The sequence below is a fragment of the Castor canadensis genome, chromosome 1 (genome assembly GCF_047511655.1).
Source record: "Castor canadensis chromosome 1, mCasCan1.hap1v2, whole genome shotgun sequence".
Lineage (NCBI taxonomy): Eukaryota > Metazoa > Chordata > Mammalia > Rodentia > Castoridae > Castor > Castor canadensis.
The window spans coordinates 147,875,906-147,896,313 of record NC_133386.1 but is presented as its reverse complement, the minus strand read 5'-3'; the positions used below and the strand labels follow the sequence as shown (position 1 = coordinate 147,896,313).

At 43.4% G+C, this 20,408-nt stretch overlaps 1 protein-coding gene across 3 annotated transcripts in view; it reads left to right on the top strand.

Moving 5' to 3' along the window:
* The window catches only part of Scube2 (signal peptide, CUB domain and EGF like domain containing 2), a 68,813-nt gene that overhangs the window by 40,222 nt on the left and 8,183 nt on the right, over positions 1-20,408 (top strand). For 2 of the 3 annotated variants that reach the window (XM_074041101.1, XM_074041097.1), the window contains 4 exons: positions 14,016-14,186; positions 16,464-16,631; positions 17,313-17,474; positions 19,555-19,752. In XM_074041101.1, coding sequence (XP_073897202.1) covers positions 14,016-14,186; positions 16,464-16,631; positions 17,313-17,474; positions 19,555-19,752 — 699 coding nt within the window. The remainder of the gene's footprint in view (positions 1-14,015; positions 14,187-16,463; positions 16,632-17,312; positions 17,475-19,554; positions 19,753-20,408) is intronic. The other variant, XM_074041099.1, reaches the window with a different exon arrangement.

Here is a 20,408-nt window from a genome sequence, read left to right as displayed (position 1 = left end):
AATCACATCCAAACCATAGTAGAGCCCTAGAAAGTGTCTTAAATGACTTGGAAGGAAAAGAACCATTATATTTATTTTTAAAATATTTTAATTACAAAACCGTTGCATATTTCAAATGGCACAGATATGTTTATAATACAGGTGAAACTTCTCCCCACAAGCTCCTCATTCCCCCTCTTTAGCAGTAATCACTGTTATAATCACTAGTTGCTGTTTTTATGCACATATAAAAATAAATTTTTGGCGGGTAAGACTGGGGTTTGAACTCAGGGGGCTTCGTGCTTACAAAGCAGGCACCTACTTCTTGAGCCATACCTCCAGTCCATTTTGCTCTGGTTATTTTGGAGATGGGATATCAAGGATTATTTTCCAGGGCTGGTCTCAAACCTGGATCCTCCTGATCTCAGCCTCCCAAATAACTAAGATTTGGCACCTGGCTAAAAATGAAATTTTATTTATTCATTCAACAAATATTTATTAAGTTCCTATTGTGTGTCAGGTACTAGTCTAGGTTCCAGGAATCCAGCAGTGAAAAGATAAGCAAAAATCTCAGCTCTCATGGAGTATGTAATTCTAGAAGGAGGAGACAGGCAGCTACCCATTAATAAGGACATCTATCACATGGAAGATAATGGAAGACAGGATCAGCTGGGAAGTGGAATAGAAAGTACCCAGACAAGGTGAAGGGTGAGGAGTTGTGTATTCCCCAAAGTGGGGATTATGGTCAGGGAAGGGCTCAATGCAAAGTGCTACTGGGTAGAGGCACAAAGGAAAGGGGACAGAGATCCAGGCATGGGCAACAGCAAGTGAAGAACCCAGAGGTATTGGAAGGAAGCCCAGGATTATGAAAGCTGAGGGAAAGAAGGAGAGCAATAATGTCAGAGCAGTAGCAGGAGCCCAGAGTACACAGAGAAGGAGACATTGGTGAGGACTCTGTGAGAGAAAGCCAGTGGAGGGCTTTGCACAGAGGACTAAGGTTCTGACTCATGTTTGAAAAGAATAACTTTGACTGCTCTGTTGAAAATGGGTTTATGTCTGAATTCACATATTTTAAAAATATATCAAGCTGGGTGTGTAGTGGCTCATACCTGTAATCCCAGCTAGTCAGGAGGCACTGTGTTTCGAAGCAAGCCTGGGCATAAACTTAGTGAGACTCCTGAGTCAACCACTGCATGTGGTGGTATTTGGTGCCTGTCATCCCGAGATATTTGGGAGGCTGAGATTAGGAGGAGAGTGGTTCCAGGCCAGTCCAGGCAAAAAAGTTCATGGGACCCCATCTTAATGGAAAAACACAGCATGTGGCGTGTGCACATCTGTCATCCCAGCTACAGTAGGAAGCATAAAATAGGAGGATGGAGGTCCAGGCCAGTCTGGACAAAAAGTGAGACCCTGCCTGCAAAAGAAGCAGAGCAAAAAGGGCTGGAGCACGAAGCCCTGAGTTCAAAACTCAGTACCGCCAAAAAAAAAAAAACAAAAAAACCCAACCATATAGAAATACAATTTGAACGTTACTGGGTATTACTTTTTAACTACAGAGTATATCACAGACATCTTTCCCTACTAACAGGGGAGCTCCCTCATTTCTTTTAAAGCTTTCAAGGCTGTCTTTTTTTTAAATATGTGTGTATGTGGTACTAGGGATTTAATGCAGGGCCTTGCACATAGTAGGCAAGTGCTCTACCACTGAGCTGCATCCTCAGCCTGCATTTGTTTGTTTAAGGCATCAGTATTTGTTAGCTCTGCCCCTGTTAGTGGACATTGAGGTTATTCCTAATCCTCTGTTACAAACAGTAATGAATATCCTTTTTTTTGTGTACATGCTGGTATTTCTGAAGGGTAGACCTGTAGAAGTATAATTGCTGGGCCAAAGAACACGTATATGTAAAATATTAATAGATACTGCCAAGTTACCCTTCAGGAAACCCATACCAATGTGTATACCCTCCAACATTTTTTTTTGATAGTAGATAGGATCTCACTCTTTTTTTCGTTGTTGTTATTGGGGCCAGCTTCAGGCTGCACTCCTCCGACATATGCCTTCTGAATAGCAGGGATTACAGGAATGAGCCACCTTGTCTGGCCAACATTGTATCTTAGTGTTTATTGCCCTGCATCCTTGTTAACACAAATTATTTGTCATTGATCCTTTAAATTAAAAGGAAACCCAGTAAGTTGTTTTTCTTTGGTTAGTAGTAGGACTGAAGGGGCATGGTTCAAGTGGTAGAGTGCCTGCTTAGCAAGTGCATGGCCCTGAGTTCAAACTCCAGTACTACAATAAAGAAAGAAATAAGGAAGGAAGGAAGGGAGGGAGGGAGGGAAGGAGGAAGGGAAAGAAGATAAGAAGGAAGGAAGGAAGGAAGGAAGAAAGGAAGGAAAGAAGGAAGGAAGGAGAAAGAAAGAAACTTTCTTAGGAGAGAAAGAGGAACACTCTTAGGTCTGTAGTCATTTGGATTTCTTCTGAGAACATTCATATTCTCTGGCTATTTTTCCATTGAATTATTTGTCTTTCCAACATTTTTTAAAATAGAATTTAAAATCTCAAGGTACAAAAAGGAAAAAAAATCACTTCTAATCAAATTGAACTCTTCCTTACTGCCATTTGTACATAGTAAAGTATTAATTTGGCATTTGGGGACAGCCTGCTCTTCAAGTGACCTTTGTACCATCTGTGATCAATTTTAGCAAGATGGCAAAAAAAAAAAAAGAAAGAAAGAAAGAAAGCTATTCTATTTTACAAGGAACAACTTCCTTAAGCTCCATAGTACTTTATGAAGTCCTTTATGTCTAAAGAAAAATAAACAATGACACATTTCTAGCTATACTTCCATAATATCAGGGTAAGGGATAAATGATTTAAGAGGTATACTTGAGGCTGAGTATGGTGGCTCACACCTGTAATCCTAGATACTTTGAAGATAGAGGATTTTGATTTAAGGCCAGCCAGAGTAAAAAGCTCTGGAGACCCCATCTCAGTCAATTAGCTATCTGTGAGCCCAACATGTGGGAGGTGTAAGTAAGTTGGTCTTTGTGTGTGTGTGTGTGTGTGTGTGTGTGTGTGTGTGTGACTGGGATTTGAACTCAGGGCTTCATGCATGCAAAGCAGGCTCTCTACTGCTTGAGCCACTCCTGTAGTCCATTTTGCTCTGGTTATATTTTGGATTTATTTAAATACTCTCACCTCTCTTGGGTACACTCTGTGTCCTAAAACCATCTCCCTCATACTGAATTATTTGCTCAGCTGGCCTCAAAACATGGTCCTCCTGATCTCAGCCTCCCAAGTAGCCAAGATTATAGGCATGAGCCACTGACACCCAGCTGTAAATAGGTCCCAGCCCTGAACAAAAAACAAGAGACCCTATCTGAAAAATAATGAAAACAAAAAAAGACTGGGGGGCGTGGCTCAAGTGGTAGAGCACTTGCCTTGTAAGTGATTTCAAACCTCAGTACCAACAAAAAAATATATTAAAAAAGGGGGGAGGGAGGGAGAGAGGGAGGAAGGGAAGAAGAGCTGGGATGGCCTAGCACTCAGAAGCTGACACAAGAGGCCAGCCTGGACTACATAGTGAAACCCTGTCTTAACCCCGCCCCCCCAAAAAAAGCATGATATTTCTATTTTTATATTTGTTCTTAAAACTTGCTGAAGATGAATGCCTGTGGTTCATGCCTAGCTACTCAGGAAGCAAAGATCAGGAGGATCGAAGTTTGAAGCCAATCCCTTCACAGAAAAGGGCTGGTGGAGTAGCTCAAGATGTAGGCCCTGAGTTCAAACCCCAGTACCACACACATGCACACACAAAAACCAAACTGAAAAAAACTTACTGAGTTTTTTTGTTTGTTTGTTTTGTGGTACTGGGGTTTAAACTCAGGGCTTTGCATCTGCTAGGCAGGTGCTTTACTGCTCGAGCCATGCCTCTAGTCCTTGCTGAGATTTTTTTCTTTTTAAAAGGTATTTTCCACACCACTGGGAAATTAGAAGTACTTTTTGTGTCTGGGTTTTCTTGAGAGACTGGGAAGCTTAATTCAGTTGTCTTTTTTTTTTGTCTATGTGGTCCTGGGGTTTTTTTTTTTTTTTTGTGGAACTCAGGGCCTACACCTTGAGCCCTTTTTTTTTTTTTTGTGTTGGGTATTTTCGAGATAGGGGCTCATGATATTTGCCAGGGCTGGCTTCAAACCTTGATCCTCCTGATCTCTGCCTTCTAAGTAGCTGGGATTACAGGTGTGAGCCACCACACGGCTTACATTTTTTAACAGCAGTAACCTCCCTCTGTAGCAATTGGGAAAAGTTAGTTCAACCAGTATTTATCGAGGTGCCATTCTGCCCTCTGTATGTGCTTGAGATGAGGCTGTGGGAACATAACAAGCACTTATGAAGTTCACGTACTACAGAGAGAGACGGAAATGAGAAAATAAAGAGATAATTCCAGAGGTCTGTGTACTATGAGGACAATGAAACTGAGTGGGTTGGAGGGGTGGGAGGTTGGTGGGGATGAGTGAGGAGGAGCTGGCATGTAAACCCCTGATGGGATGGAGGACTCCCTAGTGGAAGGGGGACTAGCAAATGCAAAAGGTCCTAAAAAGCAATGAGCTGGGCATTATATTTTTAGTTCTTTCAAAACTGGCAAATTATTTAGAATCAAACAGATAAATTTTTCTGTATGGATCAAAACTAGCCCATAAGCCCTACTGTGTAATTTTTATCACACAGACTGAGTGATAAGCTCTAGGTGTAATATTTACCATGTAGACTGAATAGGAAATTCTTTTAATTAAAAAAATGTTTAAAAAATAATTTAAAGACTGGAGATGTAGCTCAGTGGTAGATCACTTGCTTATCACATATAAGAACCTGGGTTCAATCCCCAGGACCAAAATAAAACAAAGCAAAACAATGATTTAAATTTGGATATGGTTCTTCACACCTATAATCCCAGCACACCCCAGAAATTGAGGTGGAGGATTGCAAATTTGAAGCCTGCCTGAGCAGACCTCGTTTCAACAACAACAACACATAAGTTAGTAAAATGTTGACATTTGGGGCTGGAGATCTAGCTCAGTGGTTAAGTGTTTGTCTAGCATGCATGAGGACCTGGCTTTGATCGCAGTACCAAAACAATAAAATGACATATAAAATGTTGTCATTTATTAAATACGTACAGTGTGTTCAGCACTATTCTAAATGCTTTACATATATTACCTCATTTAGTCCTCTGAACAAGTCTATAATACATCATGCTCTTTGTACAGATAAGGAAACTCAGGCATGGGAAGATAAGCAAGCATTCGTCCCAATGTCACCAGCAAATAAGTGGCAGAGGCAAGATTTGAATCTAGATCTAACTCAAGAGCCTGTGTTCTTAAACTTCAGTTTGAATTCTCTCACCTCTCCTGGGTACACTCTGTGCTAAGATCATCTCCCTCATACCATTCACTCAGATGGAAAGCCCTCCATAATTGGCTCTGTGGTGGGTGCTGAGGAACCCTGGAGAAAAAAGGCATCGTCCCTCAAGTTGCTTATAGCTCTCTAGGGCAGGGTCGGAGCCACCTTCCCAAAAGAGAGAAGCCTAGCTGAGTTTGGAAGGATGTACCAATGATATGTGAGGAGGGGCATTTTAGGTAGTGGCACAGCCTTAGGAACTAGAAAGAGCAAGCTGAGCGCAAATGATTGCTGACTTACCAGCATTGCTAGACCTGGAGAGCCAAGTAGGATGCAGTGGGCAGTTAGGCTAGGGGGATGGCACGGCCAGGTCATGGGAAAAGACCTTGAATATGTTGGTAAGGAGCCTCAGCCTCATCTTTAGGTGACATGGTGCCATTAGAGGACTTAAGGAAGTGTCCAGGTCATAAGAATATTCTAGGAAGATCTTCCTAACTATATTGAAAGGGCAGAACTAAGGCAGAAAGACTAGTTGGGAGGCTTTTGAGTGTGTTATATAAGAGATGTTCAGACTTTTAAGGCACTAAATCAAGTAGGGAGAAAGCTGTGGGTCAGGGAAACATTAGGAGGAAGAGAAGCTGCCCTTGGTGTAACACCGATCAGGATCCACAACAACGAAAGCACTGGCTTGAGATCAGAGGTTTCTGACTTGACCTCTGATCCTGCCACTTGCTTCCCATATGTCCCCTCACCTCTGTCCATATGTCCGAACCCTGTTTCATATGCAAGGGATACTGAGAAAAAGCCAGTGGGTTGCTTGAATGGTTAGATGAATGTGACCACTGGGGAAGAAATAATTGGAAGAGATTTATAGAAGAAGCAGGAAAAAAAATAGGCTCTTGAAAAAGCACAAGAAAGCATGAAAACTCAGATGCAGAAAAGAAAGCTATTAAGTCAAAGAAACTGAGAGGACAGGGAGTCCAGCCAAGGAAGTGTTGGAGCCAGAGAGAGAAACAATCAGAGGAACACCTTAAAAAGGTGAATCGATGGGAGGGTGTGAAGGGCTGAGGCAGGAAAAGCTGGGGAACTGGGTGAAAGGTTCTTGCAGTAATGCAAATAAGAGAAGGTGTAGAGCTAAAGGACCCGAGTGCCACAGGGATGAGGATTGGGGTGGGAAAGGGACACAGGAGTAAGAGGCTGCAGCTGAGTGATGGAGCGGGGAGGAGAGAAGTCCATAAACTGACATGGAGCCTGGGTGACAGGGAGCAGAGGCAGGGGAAGAGAAGTGTTCCCCTTGGGCAAGTTAAATTTGAGTTGCAACAAGATTTCCAGGCAGAGGTGTCCACAGGCATCTGGGCTTATGAAAACAATTACATCTCGCTGTATCCAGACCACCCCTCCTGCCCAGCAGCTGCACACACTGTTCTGACCTGCCTCCTCCTGTACTGGATGGCCAGCTCTTCCACTCTTAACTCTTGAAGACTGTTGCCCTGCTGCTGTCCCACTCCCCCAATTTCAGAGTTCTCTTCCTCTATGTCATTGTTTCCAACAGCACACAAACTGACTTCTGCTCTCAAAACCCAAACGAACCCTCCACCCTCTGTTGCTTCATGCTTCTCACCAGATACTGCCTCGTTTCTTTGTCCTCCTGTAGAACGAAACTCTGAAAGATTTGTCCTATGCTTCCTTACTTCCCATTTTCTCCTCAATGTGGTTTTTACCCCAACTTCTCCACTGAAACTGCTTTTTCCACAATTTCTAACCACCATCATGTTGCCAAATGCAGTTATGAATTCTCCCTGCTTATTCCAGACACGCTTGGACACTGGAGATCGCTCCTCTCCTGGAAACAGTCTTCTCATAGATCTCAGATACCACGCACTTCTGGTTCTCCTTCTTCCTTGCTGGCTGCTCCCTTTCTGTTTTTGGTTCTGCCTCATCCCCTACTTTCTGATCTCTAAGCATCAGGTGTCCCGGGACAGAGCTCTCGGCTCTCTCCTCCTCCTCTATCTTCACACTCCTAGGTGACCTCAGCTTTAAATACCATCAGTTTGGTGAGCTCCAAACTGCCCTCTCCAGCTCTATTTACATCTCAATCTCTCTCTCTCTCTCTCTCTCTCTCTCTCATATATACACACACACACGCACACACACACACACTCATTCTTAAAGTAAGATGTATTTGAATTTATGTATATTTATTTATAAATTATATATTTGTGCTGTTGGCTAATATATTATATATAGTACATCATAAAAGATAAACACATATTCATAAGCACAATTGAAATATGACTAGCCAGCATCTTAAGATACACTCTTCACAGTTTGACAAGGTTTGTTGTTAATTGTAGTGATCACAAATCCACTTTTCGGACAGACTTTTTGTTCATTGCTAGTACTTTGGTGAACTCCTGTGAGATCTGACTGAATTATTACTATTTCTGTCCCGTGATGTGGTTTGTTAGTGCTAGGGGTAGAAGACATGTCCACGCTGGCATTTTCTTGTTGTACCCATGTGCTTGCAGTGTTGCTACAACCTACAGGGCAGTTGTTCTTTTCAGGATTGTCTGTTGCTGCTTTTGCTATCTTGTGATGGTTGAAACCAAACAATGTAATCAGTAAATCTTTTTAGCCCGGCACAGTTAAGCTGTAATTCCTCTCAATCCATTGTAAGAAGTGAATGGATCAGTTCCTCTGCACACTCACAGTTGTGGAATGCCTGAGCGTCCCTTTTCTTGGAGACCATATGTGTCCCATGATGGGCTAAGTGAGGGGCCAGTCTTACACCATATGCTTACCAGGAGCTTTATTTATTTGTTCTTCTTCTTTTTTTTGTGTTACTGGGGTTTGAACACAAGGCTTTGTGCTTGCTAGGCAAGTATTCTACACTTGAGTCACTCTGCCAGCCTACTTGCTTCTCATTTATTAAGTAAAAAGTAACAAACATTGGTCTGAGAATGCTTTGCCTGTACACAGTGGATCATTTAAACTCAAGGTGAGTATATTTATAGGCCACCAGATAGCCAGTGTCTCCTCTGTGTCAGCACTTGGATGACGTACAGGCATTTCATACTCGACATTCATGCCTCCCTCCCTCCCGATCAAACCCACTTCTCTTTTCAGTAAATGGCACTACCCCGTTGCTGAAGAAGTCAAAGACCTCTCTGGAAGAGTCTTCCAGACCTCTTCTCTGCCATGCACCATACCTCATTTACTGGCAAATCCTGTCAGCCCTTCACATTGTCTCCTAAACCAGCTAGTTTTCTCTTCCTCCATAATTACCACTCTGTTCCAAACCATCCTCCTCTCTTCCAGTCTGCTATGACAGGCTGAATGTCCTACTTCCCCTTGCCTGCCCTCAGTCTGTTCATACACAGCAGCCAGATCACTTAGAACATGAGTCAATCCCTCACTCAGAACCTCCAACACACTTCAAATATGCCCTTATTTCCTTACTGAGACCTGCAAGAACCTGCACAATCTGGTCCTTGCTTGCTTTTTAAAATTCATCTCCTGTCACCTTGTCGCTTTCACCATGTTCCTGTGACACAGGCCTTCTGACGTTAGGCTATTTCCCTCATTCCATTCTGGTCTCTGCCCAGAGAGGCCTTTCTTGGCCACCCTTCTGAACCAGCATACACATACACTCCACTCCCACCACTCTTGGCTCTGTTACCCTGTGTACTTTCATCACAACTCTGTTTGGCATTCTACTATATGTAAATGTTTCCCCATTTATTGTCCATATTCTCCATGAGAATGGGGGCTCCATTAGGGTAGGACCATGCCTGTTGCCCTTCCTGCTGTGTCTCCAGCTCCTAGAACATAGTTCATGCTTATTCACAGTCATTGAATGAATGCATGAATTAATTCACAGGAACAACAGATGAAATTCCATGAAGAGTGGACAAAACATGAAAAGAGGACAAAGTGTAAATCTTTGGGGAAATATTGAAACTGAGGGCAAAAAACAGCACTCTAAAGGAAGTGAAATTTCAGCTCCAGTTTACAAAGGATGGAGAGAACACAGCACACACCTGGGAACCCAATGAGAAAGGCATCAAGCTGTCCTCATTTCTCTGCCCCAACTATAAGAATGTTTTCTAATAGCAAACTTGAGCATGCATAAAACCCCCGGACAGATCATGATAAAGCAGTCTCCCAGTTCAAGGAGGCACTGTCCCCTGTGATCCTGAGGTACTCATTTAAAGGGGGTTCATGCCAGGACCCTGAGGCCACAGCACTCCTGGGGCTCCATCACCTCCATCACCTCTGAGCTGGGACAAAGCAACTGCCTCATAACACCCTGGGAATCTGCGTGGGCTGCTTGTGGCTCCTTCAGAAGTCAAGGCACAGTTCTTAAGAAAACAGTGAGATGCTTGGGAGTGACCCCTTTTATTAGTTAGGTTCACCATCTTAGCCATAGAGAGACCATAGTGTTTGTCCATAGCCTGAAATACTCAAAGGCCACAGTGCTGAAAAGAGGGCAAGCCTTTAGGCCTCTTTGTGGCCATTAATCCCTGATGATTTCTTCCTTTTGCATCAAAAAAGCTTTCTTGTATTTTTTTTAAAAGAGGGGGAGAAAACAGCTGTGCAGGATTTGAGAATGAGATTTTAATGGTCACTGAAAACGCACAAAAGCTCTGCTGTGATAGCGAAGTATTCTGGGGCCAATTGCCTCCTTTGTCTGGGACAGCAGCACAAACCTGCTGCTCAAGGAGAGAAGCAACTGGGAACTTATAATTGAGGCCAGATCTCCAGCACATTTGCAAAGGGCTGTTTCCCTTTGTGACACTCAAAGGCTGTGTTTAGCGTTTAGCTCATTTTTACCTTGTGAAAGAAACAAATGTATTTGGAAGGTGTTTGGCATGAATTATTTCCGTAGGTCTTTCTCTCTGAAAGGAAAATGGAGAGTGTGGCTGACAACATGAGGTTGTTTATGTGAAGCAGGCTTTTCATTGTGAGCAGGGCCCTCTTGTCCACGGGGCAGCCTGAGGGGCATTTCTCAGCCCTTTGATCATTTAAGAAATTGCAACAGATGTGGGATATTGTGAAGCCTCTCAAAATGGAACCTTGAAAAGGTTTGGGGGCTGGGGGTGGGGTGGGGAGGGCGGATAGCTAAATAGTTTCAAGGAGGAGTGACACCAAAGAGCCCTGGAAGCCCACTGATAGTCCTTCAGTGAGAACCAGGTCTGGGCTTGTCCACAGGGGGAGAGGAGGAGGCACGATGGAGCAGTCACAGTAATCTGCCTCTACAAATTAGGATTCATGGTCTGCTGGGATCATAGTCACCATGTGGGCACTTTCCCTGTAGGTAAATGGCTAGAGGGACTCTGGACAGCCTAGCTTTTGTTTGTTTTCTGCCAGTCTTCATGACAGCTTAGCTCATGAGAGCCATGAGGCGTTATTCGTTTATTTATTGGTCCACTGTAGACACTGTGATAGCCCGGTTAGACACATCGTGGTGTGTCATGAATTCTAGAAATAATTCAGCCCCACTTTTCATGGCACGTGGGCTGGAAGCAGAGTGGCTGTGGAAACCATTGTCTAGCAGGGCTGCAGTTAGAGAGTAAGTCTGGAATTACAGACTGTCTGCCATAGATTTATGAATACTATTCATCCCAATACCATTTTCCAAGAAGGCAAGATGGGTCCATTTTTAATTTTAAAAATCGTAAAATTCTGTAAAAATGATATATGAATATTTAAAAAGAAACACAATACAAAAAGCACTGGGATTTAGATATTAGCATAGACTTTATTGGTTGTGTGCACTCACTTGTAGTAATAGTACCTGAAATATGACATATTTTCATTATGATCCCAAAGCCTCATTTTTAAAGATTATGGAATAAATAATGAAGACACATTTTTATTACTGATGAGAGAGATAACTTTGCCATGTTTAACCCTAAGATTGCATAGACAAATTTTATTTGTAGGGTAGGATGAAGAGATTTCCACCTTACAGACAGACATGTGAGAGATATAACAGCTAACTTTATTGTGTGATTTTTTTTTTCTATTTCTTGGCAGCTTGTGTATAAAAGAGAACATGTTTGTTCCAGTCAAACTCTCCTAACCCCATAGAGAACCTTGACAGTCTTGAATAGTGCTTCAGTCTGCACTATTTTTTTTTTAGTATATAACAGTGTATAGGGAGTTTTGTAGTGACATTTCCATGTATGCATACAAGGTACCCCAGTTTGGTTCATTCACTCCATTATTCTCCCTCGTCCCCTTCTTACTTCTTAAAATGACTGGCAGGTTTCCATGTTTCATAGTCATACATGTGTAGAAAACACATCAACCATATTCACCCTCCTTTACCCTCTTCATTCACACTCCTCCTTGCTGTTACCCTCCCCCCTTAACATGACCCGTTTTACATTCCTGTCCCTCAGTGTTTTAGTGTCAGTTTATTGTTCAGTGGGGTCTTGCCTTATTATTTTACCTGTAAATACATTGTACTTTAATCCCTCTAACCCCACTATTACTCTCCCTACCCTTTCCCCCTACTCTGTGTTGTCAGCAGTTTTCAGTGTGTTTCGTTGTGTCTTATTCCTACACAGATGTGATATATTTTGATACTACTCACTATCATTCTCTTCTTTCTCTCTTCCCTTAGTCTCCTAACAGTCCCCCTATTGGAAACATGACCTATGTATCTATCTATCATCTATCTTTATATATGATAATGCTTATATTTGTATTTGGATCTATCTTCCACATATGAGAGAAAATTTGATCTTTATCTTTCTTGACCTGGCTTATGCTACTTAACATGTTTTCTAGTTCCATCCATTTACCTGCAAGTGACAAAGTTTCATTCTTATTTATGATCAAATAATATTCCATCGTATATAAATACCACATTTTCTTAATCCATTCATCAGTTGTGGGGCATCTGGGCTGTTTCCATAGATTGGCTATTGTGAATAATACTGCAATAAACATGGGTATTATTATATCTTGCCTGCAGATATGTGCCCAGAGGTGATGTTGCTGAATTATATGGCAGGTCTATTTTCAGTTTTTTGAGGAGCTTGCATACTGTTTTCCATAGTGGTTGTACTAATTTACATCTCCACTAACAGTGTATAAGAATTCCTTTTCCCCCACATCCTCACCAACATTTGTTGTTGTTTGTGCTATTGATGATAGCAGTTCTAACAGGAGTGAGGTAGAAGTGACATGGAATCTTAATGTGGTTTTGATTTTCATTTCTTTTATGGCTAGAGATGTTAAGTAGTTCTTCATGTGTTTTCTGGTCATTTGGACTTCTTCCTTTGAAAAATTTCTGTTCAGTTCATTTGCCCATTTCTTCATTGGGTCATTGATTCTTTGAGAGTTCAGTTTTTGAGCTTTCTGTAAATTTTGGTTATTAGTTCCTTGTCGGATGGCAAAGATTTTTTCCCATTCTGCCTCTTCAGTCTGATGACTGTTTCTTTTGCAGTGCAAGAAGCTTTTTAGCTTCATGCACTTTTGTTAAATAATCTTTTTCTCCCTTAAATTCAAAGTTCTTGATCTTACCATAGGTATATTTCACAAATTAGCTGTGCACACTTGATCAAATTATTGGAATCTCTGTTTCTGTAAAGGGGAGCTAATGATAGCACCTTGCTCCTTAGGGTTGCATTTAGGAACAAATGAGATGGTGCACATGAAGACTTTTGCGTGGTGTCTAGTATATCCAAAGTACCTAGCAAATGTTAGCTATTTTGATGGCTATAAGGATGATGTTTGACTGATATAATGCAGAGGCAAATTTAGTACACATACTTCTTATTCATACCCTAAAATAAGGTATGAATCCTTATTTAACTAACATCAGAGATAAAATCAGAAGCTCAATTTAGGGATTTCCTGATGGTTTATTCTTTTTATTTACTCTTTGGAATGCATTTTATGACAAACCTGAAGTGTGGTGTGTTTTGTAAGACCCTTGAGATCACTACCCATCCCAGCTACTGGAGGGAAAACTTTCCAAAACACAGCTTCTGGTCATGTTCCTATCCTTTTAGTAGCTCCTTTACCTGCAGAGTAAAATCCAAATGCTTGGCATTCAAGAACTTTTACAATCTATCCTCAAATTCCTTTCTTCCCTTTGCTTATATATATCATGCACAAATCTTTCTGACTTTCTCCTTTTTTATTTGGGGAGATTCTATGTGTCCTTCAAGGCCCAACACAAATGTGACCTTTGCTAGGAAGCCTTTAAGAATATTGCCAGCCAGAATTAACCAAACTGTCCTTTGTTTTTTCCAGCACTGAACCTGTGTTCAATGGGTGAATCTCACCTTTATAGTTGTCTGATAGTCCTCTAAAATCAGGTGATCTAGAGGGCTTTTTTAAAATATTACTTTAACCATCAAATAACTTCTGCTACAAAAATAATTAGGACCCCGACGATCACTGCCCCCAAAGAACTGATGATCTAGTGAGAAACAAACCTGTGAATGTCTAAACAGAGGTGATGAGGATCGGGAGCACAGAGGCAGTGCCCACGCTGTATATGAGGGGGTTCCCTGGGAAAGTGTGTGGTCCACGCCATCCATTTACCTTCATCTCTAGCACCCACGTCATCCTTCCTCTGCCTCTGTCCCTGCATTGACCAGACTGTCCCCTCTTTGGCTAGTCAGTTGCAGGGCTGGGACACATTACGACAGAGCACAAGAGCGCTGCATTTTGTGTCCAAATGGAGCCTTCCAAAATGAGGACGGACAAGTCACTTGTGAACCATGCCCAAGACCAGAAAATCTTGGGGCTCTGAAGATCTCAGAAGTCTGGAATGTGTCTGAATGTGGAGGTAAGGATGCTGTCGGTCTCCTGTACCCTTCCAATCTCTAATGTCATTGTTTACACTGAGGCACAGGGGCATCTCAAGGACATTGGATGACACACACTGGGCTTCCTACAAGTAGTGACCATGTTGGGCTCATCTTTGATTCTCCAGTGCCTGATCAGCACCTGACATTCTGGGCTGATGCTCACGTGAGCCAGAGAATCAAGATAGGATGGAATACATTAGGGGAAAAGAGTAAATGTTGCAATTGCATGCTTGCTTTGCTCTAAATATGTACACCTGAGATCAAGGTGATCTCCCAGATCTATAGGGACTTTTTGAAAGTGATCAGTGGGGACTTGGGGCATGACTCAAGTGGTATAGCACCTGCCTAGTAATCATGAGGCTCTAATTCAAACCCTAGTAGCAAAAGAAAAAAGAAAAGAAAGTATTCAAATGAAGAAAGTAAGTCTGATTTTTTGTCCAGCTCTGATCTCAAGTTCAGAGCTTTTTGATTTAAAAGAAATATGTTCACCTGGTTATTTTATTAAAACTAGGAGCTCCTTTGTGAAGAGTTTTTAATCATGTCATAAAATGTTAACTTCAGAGCCAACCTCAGTTAGGTTCTGTGGACTGCTTTCCTATTCGTGCTCTTATTGAATGGGAGAAGACGGGCTGTGTCGACCAATGTGGGCTTGGATGAAAGGTCTGATCTAAATGGTGGTTTCTGCTACCTCCCACAGTAGACCTTCTTCATGATGGACCACCTGCCACTTGACAATGAGTCTAGACAACAACTCCCAGAATCTTTCCCCAGAGATAATGACCAACCAGACCACACCTGTGACTGGGACTGTTTCGCTATGCCTACTTTTGTTTCCTACTCCCAGTTCTTTGTCTACTTAAACCTTTAACTCAGTCTGTACCCTGAAGATGGCAGAAGATGGGCCAAGTGCTTACTCTGCCTCTCCCCACTGTATGTCCCAAGCCGTGTAATAAACCATCTTCCTCTACCTTCAAAAAAAAAAATGGTGGTTTCTAGTTGGTGGACACAGTGGCGTGCTGGGCCCCTGTGCTGAGCCCACAGCAGGGTGGGATGGGGTTGCTGTCTGATGGCTCTCCTCTCAGTGCCTCCTGGCTCCATCTTCACTTCCTACCTAGATGACTCCAAACTCAACTGCAGGGCTATTTTTGCTTAAAAATTAGGTTCTCTGAACAATATCTTGGGCCTGTAATGAAACACCATAACTGTCTGCAAGGTTGATAAGGGTAGACTTTTGGGAATCTGTTCATCTGTGTATGTGACTTTACTAAGACATAACAATAAGAAAGTCAGTAATAATAATAAGAGCTAACCTTTTTGAATACTTACTTTTGCCAGACATCTTGCTAAGTGTATAATGTGAATTATTCATGAGGTGGTTAAATCACTACAACAACTTTGTGAGGCTAAAGTAACTCATTCCAGATCACACAGCCAAGAAGTAAAGGATTTGGAGTCAGAACCCAGGTCTGACTGGCTCCAGACTCCTCCCTTGAGTGTGTTCTTTCAATGTCATTATACCTACAACTAATGGATAAAAAGAAGGCATTAAAATTAATAGCGGGGACATGCTCAAGATTATAAGAGATTTTTATAGCATCTTTCCAATGCCATGCTAATTCCTAAGGAACATGTGCTTTTAGGAATATTTTTCCTAGCCTTGAAAAAAATAAATCATTGCTTCAAGTAAATGTCACTAGGTCCTTCTGTCAAAGTGCAGTGGGTTGGTTGGATTTAGTATACTAACTGAGGTAGGCCAGCACACACCTCAGGGCAAGGAGATGTAAGTTAGTAAATATAATTGGTAAAACAGACTCTTCAGGTCACTCTTTTTGTCACTAAGATGCAATCAGCGGTGTGAGGATATACTTCTGGATCCAATTACCAAATAGATTCCAGAGCAGAGAACTTTCTCTATAGGGTCTCCTGCATTACAGGGGTCCCTAGACAGGGTTTCAGCCTGAACCTGAGACATACCTAGGGCTTTCCTACACTTTGGAAGCAGGTGACATTTGACTCCTTGGTATCTGTCTTTACAGTGTGCTGTGTAGCCCTATGTGTAAAGTTTTGGTGCTCACTTACCTGCTCCATACTCAGGGTCAGCAGTAGAGCAGGGTTGGCTGTGTACTTCTCTCACTGAGGTGGCAGCTCAGGGAAACACAAAGTAAAGGCCTCATCAAAGGCTGATCTCATCTGCAGAGAGGTGAGGAAGGGTCTGCCCAGAAGCCTCAGTCACCTAGGGCCATTGGTTCCCCCAGGTCTGTGCCAACCTGGTGAATATTCTGCAGATGGCTTCACACCTTGCCAGCTCTGTGCCCTGGGCACATTCCAGCCTGAAGCCGGCCGTACTTCCTGCTTCCCCTGTGGAGGAGGCCTCTCCACCAAACATCTGGGAGCCACTTCCTTCCAGGACTGTGAAACTAGAGGTGAGCACTTGACAACTTGCCTGTTCCTAGAACTAAATTTCCCTTTTGAGTACCATGGGAGTCTGATGAAGTCTGATCCACCCAGCCCAGTTGTGCCACATGTGGTGCTGCAATGGTCAGGGGTTCAGGTCCCTTTGCAGGCGTGCTCCCCCAAGCTCCCAGCATATGGTCTCCCCCAGGTACCTTGGCCCCTTTGGATGGGGCTGAGTGGGACAATCAGGGAGACCTGAGCAGGTGTTGCATACAGGCTTATTCAGCTGCTTCTCTCCAGCCCTCTTTTGCCTCAGTGTCCTACCCTTTCTCTAGTACCCCGCTCCTGCTGCCTCTCTCAGGAAGCCCAAGTCTAAGCCCACCCTTGGTGTACACCCTCATTACTCAGACCACACTCACTCTGCTAAAGACTTCTAAAGACTTCAGTCTTTAGCACCGCTTGCCTCTGCATGAACCAAAAACTCTTCGAAAATATGCACATCTCTTGTTCCTTTATATCTTCTCAGTGTCATGAGTCCCTCCCACACTGGCTATTTAGGGAAATAAGTATTGATCAGCTCCAGATTGGTGGGAAAGCACTAATTTGTTTGGGTATACCAATTCGTTTCACAAACTTTGAAACCTTGTGTGTTGCATTTTATAAAAATAGTCTTCTTTTTTTCATTCTCATTGCCCTCCCTGGCTGCACAGTTCAGTGTTCACCTGGACATTTCTACAACACCACCACTCACCGATGTATTCGTTGCCCAGCTGGGACATACCAGCCCGAATTTGGAAAAAATAACTGTGTTTCCTGCCCAGGAAATACCACGACTGACTTTGATGGCTCCACAAACATAACGCAGTGTAAAAGTAGGTCTTTCCCAAAGGCTTTTCACAGTCTGGATTAGAGGGCAAGTGTCTGGGACCAGTGTGGGCAAGGTGAGGGGCAGGTGGCCAGGGTTCCTGGGTTTATTCAGAACCATGTGGATGTTGTTGACCCAGCTCACATCTACAAAGATCAGCACTGATAGCTTTGACCCAGAAGTGCCTGTGTGCATGTGTGTATGTGTTGTGTGTGTTGTTGGGGATTGAACCCAGGGCCTAACACATACTAAGTACATACTGGGCCACTAAGCTCTACTCCAGCCCCTAATCTCCTTCACTGGTCCTGGATACTTCCCCAGGCACACTCCTGCTCTACTTGCCTTACTTTCTCCCTTGGTGGCAAAATTTCATTTTAGCCCTGTCAGCATGCTTTGTTGGAGGACTAGTCCTATGCCAGGCACCCTACTAAGTCAGCCTGGCTGACCTTGCAGAGAACCAAGGCTGTGGGAATGGTCTGGAGAGAAAGAAGAGGTAGAGGGCATGGAAGGTTTGGATGGATAAGGTGGGGGCAGAGCAAGAGAGAACTCTGTGCCAGGAGGAGCGGCTGGGGAAAGCACAGAATCAAGAAAGCAAAAAAACTTCCCAGAGAGACCCCTTGGAATTGGCAAACTAATAAGGGAGGACTTGAATGTGTGCTAAGGAGTTTAATTTGATCTGTTGACAAGTCATTTAAGGACTTGATGTGTGGGGTTTTCCCTTCCTTACCTATTAACATGAAATTCTCCCCCTTACCTATTAACATGAAATTCTCCAGTAAAGTAAATCTCAGTTAATTGTGTATCTTTAAGACAGCAGTCCAGGGGAGCAAGAAGGCCTCCCCAAATTGGAGGAGTTTGGGATTAAAGGAGTAGTGAATCATTTGAATTTTATGGTTGGAAGGTTATCTGATTTTCTGTACCAACGAACTCCTTTGTAATGGCATCCTTGCAAGTAGCAATGGGCTTTCCTCTTGAATATCTGCTATGATGGGATGTTCACTACCTTTCATTACATCCTGGAATGTTGCTGGATAGACTTTGGGGAAGTTCACAGGACCAGGAAGTTCTTCCTCACACCAAGACGACTCTATTTCCCTTGTCTTCCTACTTCCTTGCTCTTGATTGGCCATTAGGAGCCACAAGGCCCCATTCCTCTGCAGCCCTCAGACCTAAAAGGGGTTCTCAGTTTTATGGCTTTTTTTCTCCCCCTTTCCTCCTCCTCCTCCTTTTTCTTCTTCTTCTTCTTCTTCTACTCCTTCTTCTTCTTCTTCTACTCTCACTTTTATTACTGTATATTAATTGAGCAAAGGGGTTTCACTGGGCTATTTCCATACATGCATGTAATGTACCTTGAACAAATTCCCTCCCTCTACCTCCCTCTCTTTTCTTCCAAGAAGAAAAGCCTGTTTATTTATTCCTCTACTAGTAATAACTTCCGGTCATCATCAGAGAAGACCCAGTAATCCTTTCACTGTCTCTTGCACGTTTACCCACAGTGTTAAAACAGTAAGCTCCTTGAGGGTGCAGTGTCTCTTGCCCGGAGCCTTGGGAGGTGCGGTGGGTGTGTGCGGACTCAGTGAATGAAGATAAGGCTGAGAGACTGTCGCCTGTACCTGCATTCTTTGCCTTTGGTGCCAGAGCTGAAGACCCAGCACATGCCCAGTACTGACTGATACCTAATTGGAACTTCACTTAAAAATAAAATCTAGTTTTAACCAGAGAAAAGTGGGGAAAAAAAAACAAAAACAAAAGCATGTTTGTCTTGTCTTCATCAAAGATCTCATGAAGTCTTCTCTACTGAGCAATGAGCTGTGTTCTCCATACTTTGACAGACCTAGAAGTTCTGTGTCACAGATTCCCCTGGCACCTGAATGACCGCAGCACTTTCAGCCTACCTGGGAGAGCTCATGCTGTTTGGCTCCCAAAGAGGCCTTGAGTGTCACAGGACACACTCCTGAGATGGAGTTATATCCATTTCCCCTCCTCGATGGTGATAGGAATGCTACAGTTATCAGCCCAGCTAGCAGTGGCCCTGGCAGAGAGATGACAGTGTTGTACCCTCATAATTCATGACATTTCCTTTCCAGACAGAAGATGCGGAGGAGAACTGGGAGACTTCACAGGATACATAGAGTCCCCAAACTACCCGGGCAACTACCCAGCCAACACTGAGTGCACTTGGACCATCAGCCCCCCGCCCAAGCGCCGCATCTTGATTGTGGTCCCCGAGATTTTCCTGCCCATAGAGGACGACTGTGGAGACTACCTGGTGATGCGGAAAACCTGTGCGTCTCACCCTCTGCTTCCCTCCCCTTCCAAGGCCATCTCGGAAATCTGACAACCTGCTCCCAGGCTTTAAATGTGAGGAGCAGGCCTAGGCTGACAGAGATGGAACCTGTGTTTATAGAGTTGTCAAGGAACAAAACTTAGACTGAAACCATGCGTTGAGGCCTTTGCTAAACCTCAGAGCCAGGACTCCTGCAGGGTAGTCTTCCCCTCTGTGCACACCGGGCTGATGCGGACCCTCTACAGCAGGATCCAGAGGGCCAATGAGGCTTAGGCAGCACTGGCTCCAGACATTGCCTCACTCTGGGTAGCAACTCATGGTTTGGGAACTGACTAAGGTCAAAGGCATGGTTCAGCCAGGAAGGGCCCCCCTCTCCTCCTATCCTGATTTATGGCCCAATGTCCATAAAGGGACACTGCCATCAATGCAGCTTAATGGCAGTGCCCTGAGTGGGCTCAATCCCAGCTCTACCTCTTACAGCCTCCATGATCTTGGGTGTACCTTCCAAACCTTCTGCACTGTAGTCTCCTTGGCAGTTAAAGTGGGGAAGTAACGGTTGCTCTCATGTAGAGTTTCTAGGACTAAAGGAGTTCCAATTTCTACGGCATTTAGAGTGACCATGGCACATGGAGCCACCATGTAAATGTTTTTTCT